At 46.0% G+C, this 13,589-nt stretch overlaps 2 protein-coding genes across 5 annotated transcripts; one reads left to right on the top strand and one right to left on the bottom strand.

The window, feature by feature from the left end:
* The first annotated feature begins 49 nt into the window (after positions 1-49).
* Positions 50-8,172, top strand: LOC125738170 (zinc transporter ZIP9). Of its 3 annotated transcripts, none has more exons than XM_049006856.1 (8): positions 50-390; positions 2,323-2,465; positions 2,970-3,075; positions 3,583-3,762; positions 4,055-4,123; positions 5,599-5,684; positions 6,101-6,235; positions 6,732-8,172. In XM_049006856.1, exons 2-8 carry the CDS (start codon positions 2,370-2,372, stop codon positions 6,966-6,968), a joined length of 909 nt encoding a protein of 302 aa, XP_048862813.1. In that variant the 5' UTR covers positions 50-390; positions 2,323-2,369; the 3' UTR covers positions 6,969-8,172. The 3 variants fall into 3 exon arrangements, with proteins under 3 accessions (XP_048862813.1, XP_048862811.1, XP_048862810.1); XM_049006854.1 differs by having other exon boundaries at positions 50-2,211; XM_049006853.1 differs by having other exon boundaries at positions 50-2,465.
* Positions 8,173-8,257: 85 nt separating this feature from the next.
* Positions 8,258-13,532, bottom strand: LOC125738169 (coiled-coil domain-containing protein 177). 2 transcript variants are annotated; one of them, XM_049006851.1, is made up of 3 exons: positions 12,789-13,532; positions 12,149-12,296; positions 8,258-11,126 (listed from the first exon to the last, which is right to left on the bottom strand). In XM_049006851.1, the coding sequence occupies exon 3, from the start codon at positions 10,827-10,829 to the stop codon at positions 9,075-9,077; it is 1,755 nt and encodes a 584-aa protein (XP_048862808.1). In that variant the 5' UTR covers positions 10,830-11,126; positions 12,149-12,296; positions 12,789-13,532; the 3' UTR covers positions 8,258-9,074. The 2 variants fall into 2 exon arrangements, with proteins under 2 accessions (XP_048862808.1, XP_048862809.1); XM_049006852.1 differs by having other exon boundaries at positions 12,149-12,946; positions 13,173-13,532.
* Positions 13,533-13,589: the final 57 nt, after the last annotated feature.

The raw sequence follows: 13,589 nt of genomic DNA, 5'->3' as shown, positions 1-13,589 counted from the left end.
CTGGCTTCTGATGAGCCACACCTGTTCTCAGGTAAATACCACGAACAGGTGTGGCTCATCAGAAGCCGGGTAGGATAGAAAACCTACTGGATAGTAGCCCTCCAGGACCGGAGTTGAAGACCCCTGTGCTAGATCCATTTAAGTAAACTCTGAGGGATTTGGTACAAAAGACAGACCTACCACCAAATCTTCCCTCCACAGAGGTGGATAGTTCCGGTCCAGAGAGTAAAAGTCCAGTCCAGGAGTTTGTTTCAACCAACCAGTTGAGTCCTCTTTGACTGTGACTCTTTATATTCAACCAGTTGGTGGACAGTTAGTCTCTGTACCTTTAAGATACAGGCAGTGTGTTCTTAGACTGAAGAGAAATTTAAAACAGAAACATCATTTCAGGTAATAGATAAGCTTTATGACTTGTTAGTTTCACCATGTAACATCTTCTGGAACATCGATTTTCCTTTTTTTTCCACATAATATTTGTAAAAATGTATTTTCCTTTAAAAGATAGAGCTATACCTCCAGTCTTAATTATTTTTGCTGTTCTATCGGTGGACGGTTTTATAATTTTAAGTTATCTTTGTGTTTAACATTCTTACCTATTTACATGAAGGTATAACGGTACTAAACGCGATCATGCAATATTTGCTTTTTGAAATCATCTCGGGACATGTTTTTGTAAAACTTGAAAATAATACCTAATGTTTAAGCGTTCTTAGTGCGGATGGTTCGAATTTTGGTTCGAATTTACTTCTTTTCTCTAAGTGAAAATGTGTGAAGCACTTATTCTAAAAACTGAAGCAGCTTCGCAAACATTCAGCTGATTCAGTCTAGTATATCAATTGTTTATCGTTCTTAACATTTGAATGTTTTACTGTAAATTTCTGGCAATAAATGAATGAGCTGAACAGGATCCCCTGAAACCGTGTACGCTGGAGTTATGGCGAATAGTCGAATTACTCCTCCTGGAAATAGTGGAAAAAACTCACTCATACCAATATTTGAGTCGTGTTTATATATTACTTGAACCCGAAAGCAAGTAAGAATATAGCAAATACCAGTGCGATTTTCCGGTGTGGCACCGGCTGTGCGTTCAGTCATAAACATGACTTTCAGTTTCTTTCACGCCCTTCTCTCTTTGATCTGAGGTTTGAAACAAGCACTGAGGTTTTGTCCACCTGCAGCTGCTGCAAACAGACTCCATGCCGAACGCTGCTGTAATGCCAGTAAATGTCCACTGGAGGGTCACTCTGCACCATTGTGTGCAGTGTTTGTACTTGGGGATTTTTAATGTCTTTTTTCATGTTAATGTGTTGGTCTTTTTTTTATTTGAACTTTTACAATACAGAGCAATGATAAAACAAAATATAGGCCTACAATAATAAATATCGTACATGTTTATGCTAATGGCGTGCACTATAGTACCGTTTAATAGAATAAATGCGCGACTCGTCTAAACCTATGAATAAAAAGTACCCCCACCCTTCACTGCGCAATTCCTTTAGGATAAATAAGTTTATCACTCTGCCCTTGCATATGTGAGGCCATTATCGTGGGGCAGTAGTTTGAATTTCAGTTTTAAACTATTTTGTCAACTGAAAACTGCAAATCCTATCGATTGTACCTTAACGATAAAGAATTACCTCTTTCTTCTTTAGCCGAAAATCCTTTCAATGTAGTTTATATATCGGTCCGTGATGTGTCGACATTGCTTAGCATTACATCAGCAGTGGATACACCGGCTTACCAAATGGTTGAAATATTCAAAATGAAATAACTCTTAACTGCATTGACAAAACACTCAAGCTCGCCGATGATTTTTGTAACCGGGAAACCTACTGTTTAGCCAAATCTTAACTGTTCCATTAGGCTCGATCTATCAACAGTTTTTCACGCATTTCCATTTTGCTTATTTGCTTAATCCTTTCCCATCTATTGCTGTAAACCAAGTGAGTGATTACAGCAATGCAGCATGTTAAAAAATCGTGAAATTAATCTTTCATTTACTAAAACGTTACGACGGGGCCGTTTTATGGAAAAGCCCAGACCTTGATGGGAGGAGACCGCGGTCACAAGTTCAGGCGGATGACATTGTGTTGTACTTTCTTAGTACGTGGCCACCGTGACACGCTTGTTGTAGCTCCCAGCTTAACCGCTAGTGTTTTGTTTTTTTTGGGGGGGGAAATTGATCAAATAGGAGTCCGTAGTCCAAAGGAGGTAGGTGGGCTTTAGGTCGGAGTCGCGATCCTGAATTTTCCAAATGCGCGGTGTTGTTGAGATGCGCTCTTCGTGTATTATCTCATTTATCTGTGTGCGATGACGCTTCAGCCAAAGAGAGGCTGTTCCTGAGGGCAGCGGACACCCCAGCTGCAGCCATGGATGGATCGGCTGCGATCATACTGATTTCTGCGGCAATGTTTATCGGCTGTTTTCTTCTGGGTTTGATCCCGCTCATGATAAAGCTCTCGGAGGTGAGAATATGCACGTCGCGTCTCTCATCAACCCTGTTGTTTTCTCCGGCCACACAGTTTCTGGGATACCCGGGAAAAATGATCAGGTTTTGTGATGGAACTTATTCTGCCTTTTCGAACCCATTTTTTTCTTAAGGGATTGTAATTTCATTCTAATATGTCTTTTGTAGCGCCCGGCAAACGCGAGGAACTTAATGGGAACATAATCGGAAAAGTTTCGGTTTCATCATAAGATCAAGGGTCATTTTGCCGGCTGGGTTTAGTGTGCAGGTATTTTTGTTTAGATGCCTTATCAGTGTGTCAGACTGCGTAACTGGTTAATATACAGCACTGTTTCCTGCAAAAACATGCCGGCAAATTAATATTAGTGGATAGACCTTCTGAACTGCCACTGTTGTTAATCTCCAAGGCATTTTTGAGCTTTTCGTGTAGTTTTGTTGTCACTGTAAGCATTTTCCAGGACATAAGATACGGGCTGCACCCCCCCCCCCCTGCTCCTTTCAGCAAAAGCTGCAGCTGGTGAGTTTGCTGGGAGCGGGGCTGCTGTGCGGGACGGCGCTGGCCGTCATCATCCCGGAGGGAGTGGAGCTTCTGCAGGACGCCTGGCGGGGTGAGCGCAGCCGCAGCAAGGGGGATACTGCTTGTGCTACATATTTTATTGACCCCCCCCCCCCATCTTTTTGTTTCACTATCGCTTGTTCGAGGACTGCAAAAATGCTGTTCTTCGTGATTCACTTTCTGCCTGGCCGGTTCGGATCCAATGAGGGCTGTTAGCTGTGTTGTAAATACTGCTGAAATCTTACATAACTGGGTCAATCTCAGTAATGCTGCATTTAAAAATAGCAGGACGCAGCCGTGTGGTGACTTTACAGTATCCGGTACGATGTTGGTCTTCGACCCATAATCATTATGATCATGATAGACGTCGTTCATATTTTACCGTCTATCACGGAAAAATGCTTGTAATAATAAATGACTTAGATGTAGGTGTGCTAGGTACCAGAGACTAGCCAGCTATCTTCGACGTCCGAAAGCAGCTGCACTGGAAAGTGGCTTAAAGGTTATCATGTTTGACAGGGCATCAGGCTCATACTTGCATAGCATTTCCCTCCGACAGGAAGTGCGCCTCTCTGTATCAAGACTGCACTCAATGACAGCTCCAGTGGCCCCCTGCTGTCCGGGGAGCCAAATGCCAAAAGGGGCGTGCCCCCTCCCATTTTCATCGGAGTGTCCCTGGTGGTGGGCTTCTGCCTGATGTTTGTGGTGGACCAGATAGGCACCTACTGCTCCACGCACGGTGAGCTTCAACCACATCCTCCACCCTGGCCTTGGTGTCATGTTTGCAGGTATCGGTTCATGTGAATTTGATAAATATCAGACACTACCTCTGAACAGTGGTGATCCTTTATGAAAATGACACACTTTTGGTGTAGCACCAATGATATTATACTGACGGTATGTAGGCTATTGTGAAATATTAAGCGTATTTCCTCCTGGGAACTCGGCCTACTGACCATTCGATAGCCTTGGGTAGCCTTCCTGTGCCGATGGGGCTACGTTGCTGATCACATCGCTCACTTGACCTGCAGACCCCCGGACTGGCATGACCAGCAGCACCAGCATCACCGCCACGCTGGGACTGGTCATCCATGCCGCAGGTACCAGCCGGACACGTCTTGCTTTTTGGTTACGTCATTATCTGCATCGGACACACAGACACCAGCTCAGCTATAACATTAAAACCACAGACGGGTGAAGTCGATAACAATTAACTATCTTGTTTACACTGGCACCTATCAAGGGTGCCATTATATATTAGGCAAGTGAATGGTCAGTTCTTGAAGTTGATGTGTTGGAAGCAGGAAGAATGGGTGAACACAGGAATGAGTGACTTTGACAAGGAACAAACCGTGATGGCAAGACGACTGGGTCAGAGCTTCTCCAAAACGGCAGGCCTTGTGGGGTGTTCCTGGTACGCAGCGGTCAGCACCTACCAAAAGTGCTCCAAGGAAAGCCAACCGGTGAATCTGCAATGGGGTCATGGGTGCCCAAGCCTCACTGGTGCGTGTGGGGAGTGGAAGCTGGGCTGTCTGGTCAGATCCCACAGGAGAGCTACTGGAGAACAAATTGGCAAAAATGTTTATGCTGGCCATGATGCAGTGCGATGCTCTGGACAGTGTTCTGCTGGGAAACCTTGGGTCCTGGCATCCATGTGGATGCTACTTTGTCACATACCACCTCCCTAAACATTGCTGCAGACCAATCTAGTCATGCATCTGTGGGAATGCGTTGGACACACAAGTCTGACCTTTAGGGGCCCCACCTCACAACTTGCAGAACAAAGGATCTGCTGCTAACGTCTTGGTGCCAGAAACCACGGGACACCTTCAGAGGTCTTGTGGAGTCCAGGTCTCAATGGGTCAGACCATTCAGGTCAGAGCATGAGGGAGGAGCTACACAGTATTACTCAGGTGGTTTTAATGTTATGGCTGATCGGTGTATCATTATATTTGCGATGCAGGATTTTTTCCCACCGCTCACCATTCGGTGTTTGGCATTATTTTCCTTCCTTTTGATTTCTGCTCTGATCCAGTTCTTTGTTCTTAACCTACTTTGCCCCCTGCGTTTATGTTGGCCATGCTCAGTGGGTGATATGTTGTAATACGCCTGTTAATTAAGGCAGCAGATGGTGCACACAACACCCTCTTGAGTCACCTGAGCTTGCAGTCATTAAGGCTTTTGCGTAACACCTGGCACGATAACCGATAACCTGGGCATGAGAGGCCATGGAAAAGGGTTTAGCTTCTTCAGTCATGTCCTCCATTTCCCATCAACCTCTTTGAGCAGGCTGTGTGTTTATTGGTTGCTTTTTGCCCCTCCTACATTAATATCCCAGATACTTGACCTTAAACATGGGTGGGTGGTCACATGACACACTCCAGCCTTAGAGGACCTCAGGGGTGTCCGATTTGTGGATTTTATTTATTTTTTTGTGTGTTTAAGGATTAATATCTCAGTAGCCTAAGTAGTCGGTGCATGCAACAGTTAGAACAGAAATCATTTTAAATAGGCAAAGGGCTAAATTGCCATGTGCTACCAAAAGTGTCCCGCTGATCCCTCTGTGCCGTTGCAGCTGACGGCGTCGCTCTGGGTGCAGCTGTGGCCTCATCTCAGGTCTCTGTTCAAGTCATCATCTTCTTTGCTGTTATCCTGCATAAGGTCAGAGCGCCCCCTGGCGAACTGGAGTTGGAATTACACTGGAGTTTTTTTTCCAGATTTAAAAAAGGAAAAAAAAATTCTACAACAGTCCCCTTGTTAGTTGAGGCTGTACAGCAGCAGCTTTTGTTTCTTTAACCATAGACTGTAGACAGGACGCACCATGACCTTAACACCTCAACAAACAGCAGCTGCGTCTGACCGTTTATAAACTGAGCAGTAGTCACTGAGCTAGCTAAATACACAGACATGTTACATTTAAAGCTTAATACCTCTTTAAGGGTTGGATTAGCCTTCCTAACAGCACACTGAGCACTGTAGAGATTGGCGCGTGTCAGTATTGAGCTCCCAGTGGTTCGGCTGCTTAGTGTTGCTGCTTAGTGTTGCTGAGCGCTGTCCCTGCTGACTTGTGTTCTCAGGCACCCGCTGCCTTTGGCCTGGTCTCCTTCCTCGTACACGCTGGCCTGGAGAAGAGGCGGATCCAGATGCACCTGCTGGTGTTCTCGGTGGCGGCGCCTCTGCTGGCCATCAGCACGTACTTCATCCTCAGCGCGGTGAGGAGGGGGATTGTGGGTAGCTTGCGCTTCGAGTTTATGTGTGTCTGTCGATCTGTGGGTGTTTGCTCTTTCGCCTGACCGTGAGGTATGCGCAGCTGAGTGGACGTAGCCCTCTGGACCCTGCCTTGCTTCTGCTATCCCTTCGCACTTTTCACTTAATTTTATTCTCAGTAGTAGGGTGGAGAATCATACCACCAACTTCTTCCTAGGAAATCACAGAACATCTCTCATTATAGTATACAGCAGCCATTAAAGGGCAGAATCAGCATCAGGGAGATATCTGGTAGATATTGTCCATCTAAAGGCTGCTCAGCCCCAGTCCTGGAAAGTTAGTTTCTAAATGACTAATGAGCTAAACTTGTTCTGTTATAATTTGTCAAGGGTAGAGTTGCTGAGGTAAACTACCTCAAGTGGCATAAAGCCAAGACGAGTGTTAAGGAACACCTCAGGAAGCAGATGGTCCTCCTTGCTGAAAGCTCTTTCCTGCCTGCAGACGGGTGGCTCATTGCAAAACCGCCTTATTGCCACCGGCATCGGAATGCTCTTCTCTGCTGGGACCTTCCTGTATGTGGCGACCGTACATGTTTTACCGGAGATCAGCAGCAGGGGGCAGCACCACCACCACACCGTTACCTACCAGCAGGGAGGCCTTGGGGTCCTGGAGAGCCTCACTCTCCTCACTGGGGCAGGACTTCCTGTGCTCCTGGCCCTGGGACTCCACGACAGCTGAGGTCACTGATGTGATTGGCAGGTTTTTTTTTTACCATTTCTTTATATTTGTCTTCAGTTAGAGCAAGACACCAGCCAAACTCCTATTTCTAAAGATAAGTATTTATTCAGGAATTGAGTAATGTGACTTGGACCAGGAAAACGAGGCAGTGATCGCAGTTTAATGCTCCTGCCCATAATGAGATTTATCCGAGATTTAAAGGACTTCCTGAATTCAGAGTTCCGCGTCTCATGGGTGGCGTGTGAAGCCCAGGACCAGTCCTACACTTTTCACGGGTTCTAAGCAAAACGTTTAACTGTGAAATAAGTTTGCTGGGTGGCGGGGTTAGCTCAGGCACGCCTGCTCTGGTGCAGCCTTTGTCCGTCCGGGAGCAAACCAGAGCTTGAGCCCATCGGAGCTTTATTGGCTTGTTTTCTTGTCTTTGTACTTCCCAAAGACTTTTTAAGGTACATGGATAATTGCTAAAGGGTTTTTAGCATCTTCAGTGTCAGATTAATATCCTGTTGGGTATTTGGGCCATATTGCTATCATTCTAACAAGGACTTTCCCTGTAAAAAAAAAAAAAAAAAAAAAAAAAACGTAAACCTTATTGTAAACTTGCTCAGCCCTGGAAACTGAAGCTGGGTTTACTTCCTGCCCATAATAATAGCACACGATTGTCTGGTCCCTTGGCTGTTTCAGCTTGGGTGAAAGGAAATATTGTACTTTTGATAGACCTGTATAATCATCGAAACTGGGATGGTTATAGCATCAAATTTCAGACCTCTATGCTTAGCCTTTTAGTACTATTATTACTTTCATAGCATTTCATTGGCTATTATCTTTTTAAACCCAATTGATTCACTTGGGGCTCTATTCAGTCCATGAAAACACTGCATTTTACTAGTTCCCTGCCATTGCAGCCTAGAGTGCAGTTCTGCAGTGCCAGCACCTTAACTGTGGTTATGGAGGTTTACAGTTTTATTACCGGCTTCTTGTTTCACTTCCCGTCCCGGTGTGATTCTGATGCTTTCTTGAAGTAGATTCTTTTTCCAGTATCACCCGCACAATGTTTTTATTCCCCCCATTTAATTTGAACCCTGGTATTCACACATCTCCTTATCAGAGTGCTGGAAACTGCCAAAATTATCATTTCACTTAGGAGGGGGGATGTTTTTGTTCAGATTTTTTAAATCGTCATAGAATAAATATCCAGATCATTGCATTTCGTCTCAGTGGTTTGAGGTTGTCTTGTGATTTCTGACTGGCCCTTGAACGTATCCTGGAAAATTACAAGGAGGCCCCGGGGCCCTCGGCTGGCCTGAAAACGCCTCGGGATTCCTCCGGAGGAGCTGGACGAAGTGGATGGGGAGAGGGAAGTCTGGGTTTCCCTGTTTAGACTGCTGCCCCCGTGACCCGACCCAGAAAAGTGGTAGAGGATGGATAAATGGATGGATGGATGGATGGATGGAACAGCAGTTCCTGCAACCTGATTTTATAAATGAAAATGTCTTTGGCATGTGTATCATTTTCAGATACACAGCAATTCTCATTTACATACAGCACACGTTTGAGAGCCGGAATATCTGATATAACAGATATATCAGCTGCACATGTGCAAACCAGACTGAACACTCTATTTCAAAATAAATCTAATGAAACAAATACTGTAGTTGAGAACTGCTCTCAACTACTCTGACCACCAGGGGACACACACATCTCACTCATATCCCAGTGCAGTACAGCAGTTCAGTGGAGGGGAGACTCCCTTTTTCCCCTTATTGATGTTGAAAAGCATCTTCTTTACAGCAGACGTGAAGTACCCCTTTTTTGTTACTATCAAGTTTACCAAAGGGGACCCACTTCTGGTTGGCAAAATTTACTTAAAGCCTCACCCTCTGGTCAACAATCTGTGTTCTATAGTATGTGCATGGCCCTGCTCTACAAAACATAAATACCGGAAGAAAAATATCTTGCTGTCATTTAGCTCAGAAAATAGTTTAAATGAATGTGATATATACAAAATACAAATCTGTGTAGAAGTTTTACCTACCATATGAAATAGTATGAAATCGTGCTATAAAGTAATACTGTAATAATACTCTAGTAAAATACAGTATAATACTCTCACAGCTTGCATCGGCCCAAACTGGCTGTGAGCTGTGCCTCCAGGGCCATCTGGTCAAACGTGCGGCTGTGAGCCGCCTCCTTGATTCGCTCCCGCATGTTGGAGGAGGCGCGGGCGATGCGGCGGGCCGCCTCCAATGCTGCCTCACGCTCCCGATGCAGCCGCTGCCATCGCCGCTCCTTGCTGATGAGGTTTCCCTCCCGCCTGCGCTGCAGCGCCTCCTCCTCCTGGAGTAACTGCTCTCGGAGGACTCTATGTACATGTTCCCTCTGTGCGTTGGTTCGCCGGGTCTTCTGGGTCTGCTCACTGCGCTGCACCCGTACCAGCTCAGCTGCACGCTCCATGCGCCATTCCCCCAGCTGGGCTAAGAGCTGCCTGTGCAGCTCCTGCTGAGCCTCCCGCCAGCCAGCTCGGAGGCGAGCCTTTCGGCTGAACTCCTCCCCCCGGACAGCCTGCCCCCGCAGCTCCTGCTCTCGTGCCTGCAGGCGCTGTGCATGGTTTTCCTCAAAGTGCCTCAGCTTCTTCTCCAGGCCACTCCTCCTTTGAAGCTCTTGCACTTGTGTCGCCTGTTCCACCTCCCTCTTGAGGAGAAGGTGCCGGAGTCGCTGCTGCTGGTTTTCCAGCTGTATCCGCCTTCGCTGCCTGCTCTCCCGTGCCTGCTTACTCCTGCTGGCCCTCAGCTCCCTGTCCAACGCTAGCTGACTCTCCTGCTCCCGTCCATGCTGCTCCTGCTGCCTCTGCTCCTCCAGCAACCGCTCCTGGTAGCGCTTGCGATTCTGCGCCTCCCGCCGGTTCCCTTCAAGCCGCTGCTGCTTCTGTGCCTGCTGCTCTTCAGCTAGCTGCCTCCATCGCTCCTTGTTCAGTGTCTCCTCTTGCTTCCGCTGCCTGGCTTGCTGGGCCTCCTTTCGCCGCATGCGTCGCGCATCCAGGGCCACCTGCCAGAGCCTTGCATTGCGCTCCCGTGCTTTGCATTGCTGCTGCTCGACCCGGGCCCTTTGCAGGGCCTCCTGCCTTTGCGTCCTCTCCCGCAGCTGTCCCTCCTTCTGGATCCTCGCCTGCCACAGCTGCTCCTCCTTGTGCTTGAGTAGCATCAGTGCTGCTATTTTGAGATCTTTCTGAGGCACAGCGATGCTTGTCTTTTTCCTGATGTCAGATGTCAGTCTGTCCAGCTTCCTGCTCACCAACATGGAATCCATTTGCTCACCCAGGCTGAAGCTACTTGTAAGTTTCTCATGAGAACTAGCACCCCAAGACTCTGTACTGAGACATTGGTTTTTGAGATCAGCTGATGAAGTCCCTCTCCAAGTCCCTAAGTTACTGGGGTCCTGTTCTTTCATTAATTGGCTCTTATCCACTACTGAGGTACCACCAACACCTGCTTTCTCGATCTTGGACTCTGAACTCGGTCTCTTCGTGGTCTGTTCGGGGGTCTCGAGAAACGGATTTTTACAGGATGATTTACTGCCGTCTCCCTCTACGACTTTCTTTCTTTCGTTCCGGCAGAGACCTACACGCCGCCGTCGCTCCTTTTCGTACGCGTCGTAAAGCACAGTGACTGACGCCATGGGGGCGTCCCGCTGCTCTTCAACGAACTCGGACAGCGATTTATACAAAAGTTCAACGGGTCTGATGCCAAGCCTCGCACAGGATTCCAGTGGTCGTGGACTGGTCAGGACATACCTGCTGCTTTCGGTGTACTTTGAGTCAAAATTATTAACGTCCAAATTCAACATCGAAGATCTTCTTTCCTCCATGAAACCATAATCTCTTTAGACAGCGTATCTCGCAAGCTGCATTAAAGCGTTAAACGCATGTTTAAGTTTCATTACTTCAAACGTTCGGAAATTGACAAAACGTTACAAATGCACTATTGCATAATCTTTGAAATGGAGTAGATCAGTAAGACGCAAAGCCCGCACATCGTGTCCGGACTGCTCTGGACAGCTGACATCGCGACAAGGACGCGTCCTTCGTCTCCATGGCAAACAGGCAAGAGAGTTTGACAAGAGGGGCCTCTTCGCAGTCACCATGTAGTTAGACCGCCCTCTAACCTGCCGGGGAATAATTACAAGTATGCCAAATGCAAACGTCCGAAAATGTTTCTCACCTTTATTGCTTTTCTGGTTACTGAAATTAACTGCAAACTAATCTGTGATACTTTAGTGTGTATTTATGAAATTGCCTACAATTTTATTTTCCATATATTTGTGTATTTTCTTGTGGATGATTTTTTATTTATTTATTTATATTTCTGTTTTTGGGCGCCAGGTGGCGGTTGTATGCATATGGCCTGTATTTCTGTACTGGATAGAAATCCAGGCGCAGAGCTTTTAAAAGCTGAGCTGACAGTCTTAATGTTTTTTTTTTCAGGAATATTCAAAACAGATACCTGGTTGAAGCTTTAAAACAATATTTCTGAGTGAGAATAAATAGCTATAGTAAAATCGCCAGGCAGCTCAAAAACGTGACACGGTCACAGTGACTCATTAATCTTTAAGAAGTATACTATTAAAATGCATCTCACACACCTTGAAGTCTTTAGTAAGGTGGGAATGGACACCGGGAGTCATGCTGAGAAATGAGACCTCAACTTATCACAATTTCTATAAAAGCCAAAATTGTGCATTCATGCTGTCCCAGTTTGGGGAGGAGGGTGGCATTTAAATTTTGGCAGTAATAAAAATTGCAGAAAATTCTTTGAAACTCATTAAATTGCACATAAGATACCACTAACGGCGAGAATAATACCTATCACTGTTCAGTCGGTATCATAAAACATTTATGTCTTTGTACATGAGGATATTTACTGTTCCATTTGTATATTTTCAGTCCAAAGCAGGATGCTAAGGATTTCCATTCTCCCACCATTTTTATCACACTCCCGCAAATTCTAGTTTTGCCTAAGATGGGATAATTTGGAGCTTTACAAATGTAATGTTTCCTGGCCATAGCAGAAGAGAATTCACCAGTTATATAGTGGGATGATACTTAACTGGTGAATTTTTCCCTGCCCCACCATTTTCACATACCTATCACTGCACCAGGATCCACACAGACCACAGGATGGGCTCACCTGTTAGCCACACCAACGCCTCTTCCAGCAGGAACCCAGCTTCCCTGGTTGGACTCCCCTCCAAGTACTGGCCGGGCCCAAAGCTGCTTAGCTTCAGGAGGATTACCCAGTCTGAACGGCAGGTGCCATGGCTGCTGCTGATAAAATGCTATCACAGCATGCAAGTGAGTGCTACACAGCAGTGGTCAAAGTGGTTCTCCATCGGTTCTATAAAGCACTTTGGGTTTCTTGCGAAGCGTTATATAAATGTAACATTTCTTCGTAAATTAATGCAATATTTTTATAGCATGAGCACAATTCTACAAGTTGTTTTTAGGGTAAATGCTCACTGCTGTTCCCGTTTTTCCCCTACTATGTTTATTATAGATTACTTTATATTTGCAGGTAACGCCACTGGTTTAAACTGGATAAATAAGGGGTTAATAATTCAGAGCCCAAAGTGGAATGTAAACTTTAATGCTTGACACTCCTGATGGGTAATTTAATGAGATGCGAGCATCCTGACTTGTCAGCACCTTTCTAACTCAAAGTGCAACTGCTCAGCTGCTGCTACTGCAGTTAAAATGAGATCGTTGGCTGTCTGAATTATGCAACAGGTTTCACACTGTACACGAGCAAGCCTGACCCCTGTCCCACATACCTGGATCAGAGAAATCAGCCACTGCAGGAGGCAGCATCCACCACAAGATGGCACCTTTTCACACAAAGCCTCTCAGAACCCATTCTGGTTTAGGCTCAGAACCCCTTCTTAAGCAGCCCTCTACTTAAGCAGCTCCGGCAGAACAGTTTCAAAAACAGCTGGGCCATACCATGTTGTGGAACATGGGGTGATGGAACAAAGAATAAAAAGTGTGTTAGAATGTCCCATCCCTCAAGAAGCCCCCTTTTTATGTAACTTCAGCTAGTCTGATGTGTTGTTTCCAGCATCAGTCCTGTAGCGTGTAACACTGATGTAGATTACAGCAAAGTGACTGCGTGCCACGAGTGGCCGGTGTTGGTGGCCTAAAACCTCATTTCTGCTTACCCATGGTGTAGGAGATCAGAACTTTCACCGGGGAACATTTCCCTGCTGGGGAAGAGAAACTACCCTCTTCTCTAAGGAACTCCAATTTTGAATTTAACATCCTGGCTCTACAGCATATTACCTACATGAACCAAGTATGAATATATTAGCTGCAGAGGAGATATGTCAAGCGATCTGATCGGTGCACACTGCATCAGATCAGCCAACTGCATAGCCTTGTTTTGAAGGCAAGATGACTTCACATCCTTTAACAGCAAACAGCTGCATGCAAAGCACCAGCTTGTGTGAAACCTTTTCCCTTGGGTCCATCTTCACCTACTTTAGCTGGATGGTGGGTTAAATCAGTCACACAGGGATCCTGGCTCCTTAAACTCTGAAACTGTTAAAAACGACAGCAGAGGACGGGCACGGATCACA

Source organism: Brienomyrus brachyistius, chromosome 3, assembly GCF_023856365.1.
Source record: "Brienomyrus brachyistius isolate T26 chromosome 3, BBRACH_0.4, whole genome shotgun sequence".
Taxonomy (NCBI): domain Eukaryota; kingdom Metazoa; phylum Chordata; class Actinopteri; order Osteoglossiformes; family Mormyridae; genus Brienomyrus; species Brienomyrus brachyistius.
The sequence above is the reverse complement of the archived record's forward strand: the minus strand, read 5'-3'. Positions and strand labels throughout refer to the sequence as shown.

Bases quoted from the DNA above. Each gene is read 5' to 3' on its own strand.
- LOC125738170 (XM_049006856.1), top strand. From the start codon at position 2,370: ATGGATGGATCGGCTGCGATCATACTGATTTCTGCGGCAATGTTTATC. The intron at 3,076-3,582 runs GTGAGCGCAGCC...TCCCTCCGACAG, and splicing joins TCTGCAGGACGCCTGGCGGG to GAAGTGCGCCTCTCTGTATC. The intron at 4,124-5,598 runs GTACCAGCCGGA...GTGCCGTTGCAG, and splicing joins ACTGGTCATCCATGCCGCAG to CTGACGGCGTCGCTCTGGGT.
- LOC125738169 (XM_049006851.1), bottom strand. From the start codon at position 10,829: ATGGAGGAAAGAAGATCTTCGATGTTGAATTTGGACGTTAATAATTTT.